Raw genomic sequence first — 11,803 nt, forward strand, 5'->3', positions numbered from 1 at the left:
CCATGCTGATGCTGATGTTACCACAGCTCTTTGGCTGCCAGTAGGAGTCGATTAAATGCCACAGATTACTCAATGCCACTTTACAAACAACTGTATAAGAATCTGCTGCACACAAACCCGAAAGTGCCCTGTTGGGAAAAATCCCAGCAGCTATAAGGTTGAAGTTGTTAAAGGCAGTCAAACCTCCAACAGCAAACGCAGTGCTCATTCATTCCACTGTAACTTTTTTTCCTGCCCTTTAACAGCTTTCACTGTGGAGTCTCTGCGGTAATAAAGATGGGTTTGGTACATTTTTATCTTTATTAGGGTGTTTCGGAGCACCGTGGCACTGTATGCCTCGGCTGCTCTAATGCTGCGATCATTCATGCAGTAGCAGAGAAGCCCACAGCATTGAGCCTTAGGGGCTTCTGTCAAAAAGAGTCCCAATGCAGGAAAAAATTAATAAGAGCAATATATTACAGCCGTTTATAAAGGCACTGTTTACGGTTCTCCTGTATGGTGAATTGACAGCATTATGAAAATTGCCTGATTATCACAATGTCATTTTGTTTTCCTAAGTTATTAAATTAATATGACATATTGATTTTTTTCCGGTGATTAAATATTACACAACAATTATTATTGCTATTTTTTGTTTCAGTTTCTCAAGTCATTTGCCTCTCAGTCACATGGCAGCTGTCAAATCGATAGACTGTCTTTAAAAGGAGAGCTTGAGTGTGTGTGTGTGTGTGTGTGTGTGTGTGTGTGTGTGTGTGTGTGTGTGTGTGTGTGTGTGTGTGTGTGCATTTGATTGGGTGTGTGTGTGTGTGTGTGTGTGTGTGTGTGTGTGTGTGTGTGTGTGTGTGTGTGTGTGTGTGTGTGTGTGTGTGTGTGTGTGTGTGTGTGTGTAGGAGGTTATCAAGCAGGGGAAATTTCTTTTCACAGAACTGAATGACTTTCCTTTTTAAAGTGTATCCTCCACGGATGCTGCCTCACTCTCTGTATCATAGGAACCATAGTGGTGTTTTATTACAAAGGAAACTACAGCATGACTAGCAGGGCTGCTTATAAATCTTATACATTTAATTGTTGTTGGCTTTTGGTAGATTTCCCCCGCGTGGGAAACAGAACTAAGGAAGAATCAGGGGAAATAAATCAAAGAAATAACGAAAACATCTCTAAAGAAAGCACTGTGTTGCTGTTACATCATACAGTGTGCATGTAAAGCAAGATACCTACATTCTCAACATGTGGCCAGAAGATACATAACAATGATTTAAGGCCCTGCATGTGGAAGACATTTTGTCAAAGGGAAGTATAATTGTAGCTATAAAAGGTCAAGCTGTTAACTGGCTTTGTGCTTCAAATTATCTCCTGATGTTAAGCAAACCAAAACTGCAATGGGATCACTTAATATGGATGAGAAAGTAAAATATAAATCATACAACCTTTCCTTTTCTGGTTCTTATAATGGCACTGACATTGTACAGTATAGGCATGTATTTTTTGGGTGCTAAACCTTGAGTATCAGCATCATGAGTGGTGGAAGTCTCTTTCTTTACAAAATGCAGGGCAATTCCTCATTAAGCATCCTTGGAGCGTTTACGTCTCAAGTTAGCGATGAACTGGAAAGTGACTAAACTAAATTATTTTCCTGGGAGTGGCTTTATACAGCACACTTAAAAGTCTTTCTGCTTTCTCACCACTAACAACGCTTTCAGACTGACAGAAAAAGCAGCAAGGAGACATTTTTTTTATCCTCTGAAGGTCCACTGGGACACGTAACAAAAGCATTAGCATTCAAATGAATTTTACAGGTGACATACCATGCACAAAAGGTGGAGTGACAAAGAAATCCTGTTTTGGAGCACAGGAGACGGGACAACTTTTCTCCCAAACGGTGCCAACTGTATTTGAATAGTTTCATACATCACTGACTCCAATTTCAGACAACGTTAATCAGTTGAATTTGACAGCCCGGAACTCATTATTTTGACTATCTAGCTTAAAGGTGCTACAGGTTGGATACTTAAATTCTTATTATGATGCTACTAGTTGTTACGAAAAAAGAAAGAAAGACAGAAAGAAAGAAAGAAAGAAAGTAGGAAGGAGGCATATTTCTGTCTGCTGAACACTAACTTTGGACCTCTCTGGCTCGATCATCCTTGAAGAAATCCCTTCTAGCTAATGCCAGGCTGGTATTCACAAATACAATAGGGAGTGCAATGATGAGATATGCTCATGGAAAGGAGCTATAAGCATTTATTGAACTTAGCAGCACATTAGCACAATTGATTTGCTGATAGTTTGCAAAAAACCTTTGCTTGGAGGAATTGTTCAACACTTCGGGAAATATGCTTATTTGTTTTCTAGCAGAGACTAAGATGGTTGATATCTTTAATCAACACAAATGGAATCTAAAGCCTTAGCTGTTAGCTTAGCATACATTTTGAAACCAGGGGAAATAGCTAGCCTTGCTCTAAACAAAGGCAACACTTGACTTCCAGCAAAACAAACAACAATAAAAACTAAATTACAAGCAATAGTCCCAAAAAGTCTTCTCCCCTATTTGATCTTTTGAGTCTGATCTGACTATTAATCAATCTTTGTATTGATGGGAAAATGTCAGATTTGACTTAGAATTGCTTGGTTTCTTAAATAATAGATGCCATGGCATTTTATGACTTGGCTTAGTTGAATACTGGATTGAGATTGGTCAATTTGAACATTTCAGAGGGAGATTAATACTCAAAAACACACCGCTGCTTAGCAAGATAATGACTGTTGCTTAGGACGATCAAGGGAGAAAAGGAAAGAGGTTTAAAAAGACAAAGCACTGGACGTCAGAGAAATCAACAGAAGAAAGCAGACAGGAAGTAAACACTTACGGGAACAAGGTATGAGCTCTGACATTGTTTAAGGACTTGTAAGAATATGTGAACAGACTTAAACAGTTGCAGTCAACTTATCAGAGCTGCATTTCATTTTAATTTAAGTCGTTTGTTGTCGCAGTTCCAGATATTGGTCACCACCCTGCGCATGTCAGGTTCCATGATTTTTTTCATTAATGACCACCTCGCTGCACATTATCCCTTACTCACCAAGATATCAAATGGTGCCGTTTATTTAAAAAACAAAATGTGTGCTATTAATCAATCACCTAAGTGTGCATAATAAATCACCATAAAGACAAAGTCTGCAGGAGCATTGCGGTTTCCAGGCAACTAGCAGATAATTGAGGAAGTAATGGATCCTGGCTACAAAATATTCCAGTATATAAGTCATCATTAACATTGTACCTTCACCTTTTTATGATTTGGATTTTGTACAGATTTACGCAAGGCAGATTTAAAATAAGCATATTAAGTTTTGATTTGAGTTGCACAGCCAGGATAGCTGTTTCATCTCTGTATGCTAAGATAAGCTAACTAGTTGCCGACTTTAGTGTTATATTTACTGGACTGGATGAGAGTAATGTTGATCTTCTCATCCAGCAAGAAAGCAAATAAGTCTATTTTCCAAAATGTCCAACTATTACATACTCACCTCACAAATGGAAATCAGGTCACCAGATAAAAAGAAATACATGTATGACAAGTACATCTAAATTACATGCCTACAATCAAAAGGCTTAAGAAGTTACCCTTCACAGTGAGTGTTTACAGGAAGTGCAGAGAAAACACCATATTTCTGGATGTTTCCAGGCAAGATATCTCTGATTCTGGTTTTGGCCTCTTGATGAGCTGGAGTACCTTATGGAACAGTATACCTCGATTAACTCAAAAGCACATTTTTCATAGCTTGGAGCCTATAGGCTTTTTTTTTTTTTTCTTAAGATTTTGTCAATGGAGTGTAATCCTATTCTTGCATTGTGCTACTACATCAATACTGTGCACTCCCACAATCCTTCATCCGAACAAATACCCCCAGTAATGATCTGCAAGATACCGACCACAGCTCTCTAATCAGCAATCTTTTCACAGCCACACAAAACCAAAACATTTCAAAACACGGGGAATTGTTTTTCATCAGTCACTATATGACAAATCAAACACTAATTACAATATCTGCCAAAATTAGATCAACAAATCATTAGTTCTGTTCATATTACATTTTTTGTATGCCCTGGCATATTTTCCCATTGGCCCTGAGAGGAAATTCATCATATATGCATGTGTTGGAAACTAAATATATGGATATAAATTATGTTGGCAGCGTGCCTCCATGCCTGCCTAGAGGAGAGAGAAAGCCTGAGTCATGTTTAGAAAGTGAATTATAGGAGATCATAAATCCTTATCTAAAGAACCTTTGACCAGTCTAACTTTCAACATACTCCGCACAGATGTGTAAACAGGCTAATGGTTGATCAATAGAAGGAGGATTCAGATGTATTTACTTCACAACATGTCTGAGAAAACGAGGGAATGACTGTAGTAGATGAGTGTCTTTTGATTCGACTCACATAACTTTTACATCATCGCACCGGCACTGCTTAATCCTGCCTTCATGCTTTTACACATGGACATATGTCCCCCTGGTGCAGGTTAATTTACTCTCCTGCAGTGAGCAAACTGGTGAAAAAATAATTAATGAGCAAGGGGAGAAGGAAAGAGTGGACAAGAAAAAGACATACTAAAGTGGTTGATATCTCTGTAATAGGAGAACTGCCTTGACCCGTAACACCCACTGTCCCTCAGCAGCCACCCTCTATTCTCCCAATCCTTTCACAACCCAAGAGCAATATTTCAGAACTGACTGAGAATATATAAAAGAGTGATTTCTAATCAGTTTTAGGACAGTTTTCACGGACAGTACAATTGTTTGGCCTCCTTTACAAAGAATGGCATCCCTGTCTAAGGCACCACTTGCACTAAAATCACACAGGTTTACCAGAAAGGCGAGAGTATTAAACAGCCTTTTTTTTTTACTGCATTTATGTCCCAGAGAATGACATGGCCTTTTGTTTGAGATGTGTAATCCAAATAAAATCAATACCGTTGTCAATACTGTCGAGCCAGGAGAGGATAGAAGAGAAGACAGGCAGAAAGCAAGATACGTGATGGAAAATATGTCAGCTCCTCTAGCATGCAGCTGCAAACCCAATGAATTGTATAACATCAAAAGCACAATGCATGGATTTAGAGAAGGGGTTCTTTTCCCCCCCATGTGATGCACCAGTTGTCGATATTCTCACAACACATAATTTCTTTCATCACTTGTCAAGTTTTTCTTTTAATTACAGTCATTATCACATAAAATGCCAAGTACCCACAACGTTATGTTTTACACAAACAATGCATAATCATAATGAAAGGAATAATCAACACAAAATCTTTATGAAAATCAAAACAGTTATCTTTGACAAACCAGGGCCTTCATTGGACTTGACACATTTTTACAGTTTCGAAAACATAGGTCCTGAGATTAGACTTGAATATAGTAAGTTTGTTTGGTGTTTATTCACCACAATGACCAAAATGCAACTTTGTCCTCGAATACAAATTATCATTAAATAAGAGAATGGAGGATCTCAGGTGAGGAGAATTAATTCATGCAAAAGATCTCAGGACGGGATGTCTCCATGATTGTTCCTCCACTTCTTCGGGTATTGCTGCTTTTAGTTGCTGCACTGGTATGCCAAATGTACAGTAGTTTAGCTGGAGAATAGCATTGTGTGAGAATAAGGTGCAACACTGTACCAACCAAATTAATAAACCAGAAGACTATCATCCCAATAACATACTCACACTTTGACTCAAAGGGACACATCCTAAATGCTTTACAAGCTACATAAAAATAAAAATAAACTAGCAAGTAAAAAGTGGCTTTGTTGGTTGGTATCTTCCAATTGTGATAAAGTTTGACATGGAATAAGGTCAGTCTTTCTACAGGTCTGCTTTCTACTGTGGCACAGCTCCAGGCGTTGAGTTGGATCGTAGGCAGCTAACCTGTCTGACCCCACCACTGTTCTCGTGTCAGTCAGAGTGATAATTAGCTCCAAATATATCCCTCTGTAAGTCTTCCTTTTATGTGCACATAATGATATTGTACTACGCCCCCAAGTACTTCCTTCATAGCTGCAGAATCTATCATCTCAAATTAGAGATAAATGCACTTAATCTAGTGGAAAAAGCATTTTCCCCTCTGCACAGCAATTGCACTTTTAGTCTCGTAAGGTGGACTTGGCAGCTCAGACCTCACATTCGATGGATCCTGATATGGTGCACGTGCATGGCCTTGACTCATTCACCAGAGAGTCCATTGTCTCTGAGTTTGAATGGTAGCTCAGATAGTACTCTTGCAATTGAGAGTTAAGGTCCTGTTCCTGCTTATTGGCCTTTTTTCTGCGCTTATGGTTGACTGAGTGCTGCTGCAGCTGCCTCATGGTGTTGGGGTAGCGCCTCCACGAGACATATATAACCAGAAGGATCAATGCCACTGACAAGAACAGGGCTACGCTGCCTGCAATGATTTTATGGAAAGCCATATGTTCAAAGTGTAGCTCTGGGATAGACGATGTAGGGATTTCAGGGGAGAAAGGTGATGTGGAGCTCATGTTTGTGGACTCTGCTGTCTTTCTGTCAGTCTCACTATGTAGAACAGATGAAGTGGATAACGTCTGTACAGGTGACTCCGTACTAAAATCGGTAACACCAGAGGGAGACAGAGGAGTTGTGATGTTCACAACTTGGGTGGAGGTCAGAAGGATTAGAGCGGTGGTTGAGAAAACATGTGAAATGTCCGCACAGGTTGAGTGATTCTTCACTACATCCACCACTCTCTCGCCCTGCACAGATTTGGGACTGCTGCATATCATACTGATGTCCTTGGCATCTCTGATGTTCATGAGCCATCCCATGAGAGGGCAGATGCTCGGACTGCAGTCCCAGGCGTTACCTGCCAGGCTGACGGTTGTTAGTGAGGTCCACGCTGCCACGGCTTTCACAGGCACACTGCTGAGCTTGTTTGATTCAAGGTTGAGTATTTGTAAGTTCGGCATACACTGGAAAACCGCCGGATCCAACATTTGGATTTCATTCCCCGACAGGTCCAATTTCTGTAGTTTGTGCCAGGTCCAAGGCACACCTTGATTGATGGATCGTATGCGGTTCCATTGCAAATAAAGGGCCTGGAGGTTAGTGAGGCGTGGGAAAATGAAGAAATTAATCCTGGAAAATTGATTGTGCTCTAAATGAAGTTCCTTCAACTTAAACAGCCCTAAAAAGGTTGTGCGGATGAGGCTCCGCAAACGATTGTAACCCAAGTCCAAAAACTCCAGGCTGCGGCACTCCAGAAAGGTACGAGTGATGATCTGTTTCAGGCCATTAGATCGAAGGTGGAGATTTTGTAGCTTGCGCAGACCATTAAAATGTCCTGACTGCAGAAACTGCAGCTGATTGTAAGATAGGTCCAGGTTTCGAAGGTTTGGTATGGCGCTGAATGTGTTATTGTGCAGATGACTTATCTGGTTGGAGCTGAGAATGAGTTCTTTGAGCCTGCGCACACCATGAAATGCTAAAGCATCTATATCTTTGATGGAGTTGTGGTCCAAATAAAGCCAGATAAGCTGATTGAGGTGAGCAAACTGGTACGGCAACAGAACCAACAGGCTGTTATAGCGCAGAGACAGACCCTGGCATCCCGTGGTGATGTTTTCTGGGATGCCTTGAAAGATGCCAGACTCGCAATAAACAATCTTCCCTTCGCAGCGACAACTCGCAGGGCACATCCTCTCCCCCTTGCTGAGCAGCAGCAAAACAGCTGCCTGCAGAAGAAGCCACGATAACCTCCAGTCCAACATCACAGAACCTGTTGGGGGTAGAGTGGGGTCCAAGCAATCAAAAGGATGTTTTAGAAATGCGTTCAAAGACCATTGTATAAGAAAATAAGAGAAATATATTTTTTAAAGACGAAATCATGTAGTGAGGAGCAGCTTGAGGTCTGATGTCTCAGACACCAGACCTGCTTCATGAAGAATTAATAAGAGGCTGATGTTAGCAAAGGTGAGGAAATGTGAAAATACAGAGAACCAAGTGCAGGGGAAATTATATTTCAATGTGAAGAATCGTAGATTAAACAGTATGATTCCTCTTTTGTCTTTAAATGTCTAAAATCCAGTTTAGTAACTGTTCAAATCTGCAAGTGTAATTGAACATAGCAGTAGTAAATGTGAAAATAGACTTACCCATCGTTAGTGGGGAAAGGAGTAATCCTCTGAAATAAAGAGCACATTAAACTGCTCTCAGATGAGAAACCCGCCGTTCACGCAGCCTCAGAGACGATCAACATACCGAGTATCACTTATGTCTTCAATTAAAGGAGAAAATAAAATATATGCAAGTTTTTCCGCAGCGGTGTAAACCCCCTAATGTGTGTATGAGGCGCGGAAACAGGACGCCCTCACTCGGGTCGTAGTTGGAGTCGCCTCTCGTTATAGCACAGCCTGCTGTGTGCGCAATAACCCATTTGAGCGCCAACTAAACCCCACTTCATGCAGCCTCTCTCCCTCTCTCTCCCCCCTCCCTCTCTCCCTCTGCTTGTGTCTGTTTCTCCCCTCTCAGATGCGTAGGCGTCCATAAGCACACATATAAGCCTATCATAAACATACAGTATACCCACCAGGCATGTTAAGCTATAGTATTTATTGTATACCTAAATGAGTTCGTTGTAATGTTTTTCTTTCATTAATTGGCTATATATTTTATTTAAAATAAATATTCAAAAATATGAATACTGTAGGCTATATAGGTTAAGCTATATTTACCTTGCTCAATGTGGGGGCTCTTTGACTTCTAAAAATACATTTAAAAGAAAAAATGTGGTTTTCAGAGTATAGCTGTTAGAAAAATATTTAAACACAAATCTAATCTAATTGAAAAGTATATTATCCAATAGTATAAAGATGGCATCAGCCACATAACACGCTGCTGACCATGATGATGAAATACAATTTCCTTGATCAAAATCAACCGTTCATTCATCAGCACTAACGGGAAATAACAGGAAGCTGAGTAATGAGGATTTCGGGTCCCCATCAGCTGCTTGTTAAAATCATAATTATGTGATGAATTAAGTGTGATGTTGACTCACAGCATCCGTCCACACACTCTCAGGCAGCAGAGGGAGTGTGTAGATAAACAGTTAACACCTCCTGGTGTGTAGGGATGCTGCTGAAGAGGTGTCAACAGACAGGAAGAAGAAAAACACGAAGTAGGATGATAAAAGAGGACACCTGTACTTCTGTTGTCATTGTCATACTCATTGTTCACACTTTTCTAATGCTGATTTGCATTGAAACTCATGACTTTGGACACAACAGTGAGGAAACACCATTATAGAGACTTTGAGAGTCTGAGTTGTAATGTGTGGTAACAGCAGCCCCTTGTGCACACACAAAGAAGTGTCCTGTTTCAAGAGCTGTTGTAGTTGATGTACAAATACATACAGCAAAGAGAGAGAGAGAGAGAGAGAGAGAGAGAGAGAGAGAGAGAGAGAGAGAGAGAGAGAGAGAGAATGAGAGGGAGAGAGAGAGAGAGATAAACACACACATGACTTGGGGTTATAAGAAACAAGCTAATGAACTCATATCATGTTTGTCTGGGAGAGTGATAATATTCCTGCTCAAACTAAATTTTCTGTAATGCCTGTTTACTGCGTTAAGAAAAAATGTATTCATGAAATCAGGTCCGTGAACTCCACAGCAGGGGTTTAATGTAACACAATTTCTAAATGAATGTCAAACAAAATCGGCTCTTCAAAGGGTACACTGACTCGCATCAAGAAATGTGCACCTGAAGTGTGGGAAAATGTTCAGCACAGTGACAATAAGCTGCAGAGTGAGGCTGAAAAACACTGTGAGAATGCATTAGTGTGACATTTTTCTGGTATTTGACAATTGTTTGATATGTATTTGTGTTTCCATCAGACAAGGAGCAAAGAGTTAATCTGAGTGTTTAGAAACCCTCTTTAAGAAAGATATGAGGTGATTTTCAGAATATCCCCCGCCGCTCATGCAAACACAGAAATCTCAGTCACTCAGATTCTGGGGCTTCATTAAAATTTTATTTGCACATAAAAAACAAACATGGTCGGAATATTCTGTCCAGCATTTTGTCAACAAGCAACAGACATAACAATTCTGATGCCTGAATGATGGATGAAAAATAAAAGGTAAATACATGGAGTTAGTAAGTAAGGATGCATACATGATTACAAACAATGTTGTGCTTTATATAGCACTAGCTAGATTTTTTTGTGAAGGAACCACTTTCTTAATCTTGATTGATAATCTTTAAGAGTCATTACAGACTCAATAACCCCGCAAATACAAATACTTGACAAATTCTATTGTAAATGAAGAGGAACCGCTCTAAAAAGCAGCTGATTATTTGAGTTGAACTAATCAAAATGTAAGTGCTGAACATGTGATTGTCTGAAGCATTATAATTGTGTGTTTACACTCAATACATACCCTGCAGTGTTTAAACATGCACTCTGTAAACTGTGAAAATGCATCAGGGCTCACTTCCTGATCCCTGCAGTCATTGACACTTTAAAAAAAGAGTGTGCAGTTTTGTCTGTCATTATTTTTTGTGACTGTGCCATTGTGAATGTTGCTGTCTGCTGTCTTGGGAATAATAGTCTACAGTCTTATGGGGACAGAGCCTTCAGACCAAATGATCGATAGAACCATGTTACATTTCCTCATGTCCTGTTTAAACACAAAAGGGTTTCTGTGTGTCTTTATGTTACATTATGTTTTATTGTTAAATTTGGTCTGTACTGTCACCACCCTCTGCATATACAGTGAATACCAAAAGGAAGATAATGTGGTTTTGGCACTTGAAAACTTAACATGAGAAAAAAGGTGTGTTGTAAAAACAGGATGATGAGCAAGAGCTGGCAAAAAGGGGGCATTCATTAACAAAACGTTTCCTTAAATGAAGGGAGAAAAGGGAAACCTAGAGATCAGTTAAAGTAAAATAAAGTAAAACAAAATGTAATTAAATAAAAACAGCAGCCTTCCTCTCTTACCCCTCACACATTTTCTGTATTTCATTTCAGCCTTCAACACTTAATTATAGATACTATATATATATATATTTATTGTTAAATATTCTAGCACAATGCATATATTTCTAACTCAGATATAAGTGATTGCTGACATATCAATCTATCTCTTGGCACCCATATGAATGAGCATACAATACACACTGTATATATTTGTTTCATTAACTACATAATTATCCAACCCATCTCAACAGTGCCAACCCTCTCTGCTAAGGGACATAATCATGGAAACCTGTTTGCATTTTACTTCATCAATTCATACAAACTGTAATTTAAAATGCAAACATTTGATTGGAAATAATAACTGAACAGACACAAAACACTGATCACTGAATAAAACAGGGCCAAGTGCAAAATGAGAAAGTGGAACATTTTCCAGGTTCTAAATAAATGTAAAAAATGTTACCTGTTTCACCGTAACTTGTTTTTTTAGTTTTAGAGAAGAGCCGTTATAGGCACAACTGGGAACACTTTTTGATAAAGAAATCTCTTTGCCCTGTGGTACAGTGCTGTGCCATAGTGATGCATTATGAATGAGGAAATGTCCAACTGAAAATAAAATAAACAGAGTTGCAAAAAAAAATGAACCTTTACATTTGTGATGCATGCAGGAGAACGCTCATTTGGAAGGAACTATCAAGTGGCTTCTTGACGCAGGATATGAATGCAGAAGCCCATTATCATCATCTCTATAATGCATTACCAGCTGATCCTCACGGGGTTCTTCACAGAACTGTGTTTTCTTATGCATGAG

At 39.4% G+C, this 11,803-nt stretch overlaps 1 protein-coding gene across 1 annotated transcript; it reads right to left on the reverse strand.

The window, feature by feature from the left end:
* Positions 1-5,252: 5,252 nt before the first annotated feature.
* Positions 5,253-8,413, reverse strand: lrrtm4l2 (leucine rich repeat transmembrane neuronal 4 like 2). The gene is made up of 2 exons (XM_063897775.1): positions 8,165-8,413; positions 5,253-7,788 (listed from the first exon to the last, which is right to left on the reverse strand). Exons 1-2 carry the CDS (start codon positions 8,166-8,168, stop codon positions 6,170-6,172), a joined length of 1,623 nt encoding a protein of 540 aa, XP_063753845.1. The 5' UTR covers positions 8,169-8,413; the 3' UTR covers positions 5,253-6,169.
* Positions 8,414-11,803: the final 3,390 nt, after the last annotated feature.

Source organism: Eleginops maclovinus, chromosome 12 (assembly GCF_036324505.1).
Source record: "Eleginops maclovinus isolate JMC-PN-2008 ecotype Puerto Natales chromosome 12, JC_Emac_rtc_rv5, whole genome shotgun sequence".
Lineage (NCBI taxonomy): Eukaryota > Metazoa > Chordata > Actinopteri > Perciformes > Eleginopidae > Eleginops > Eleginops maclovinus.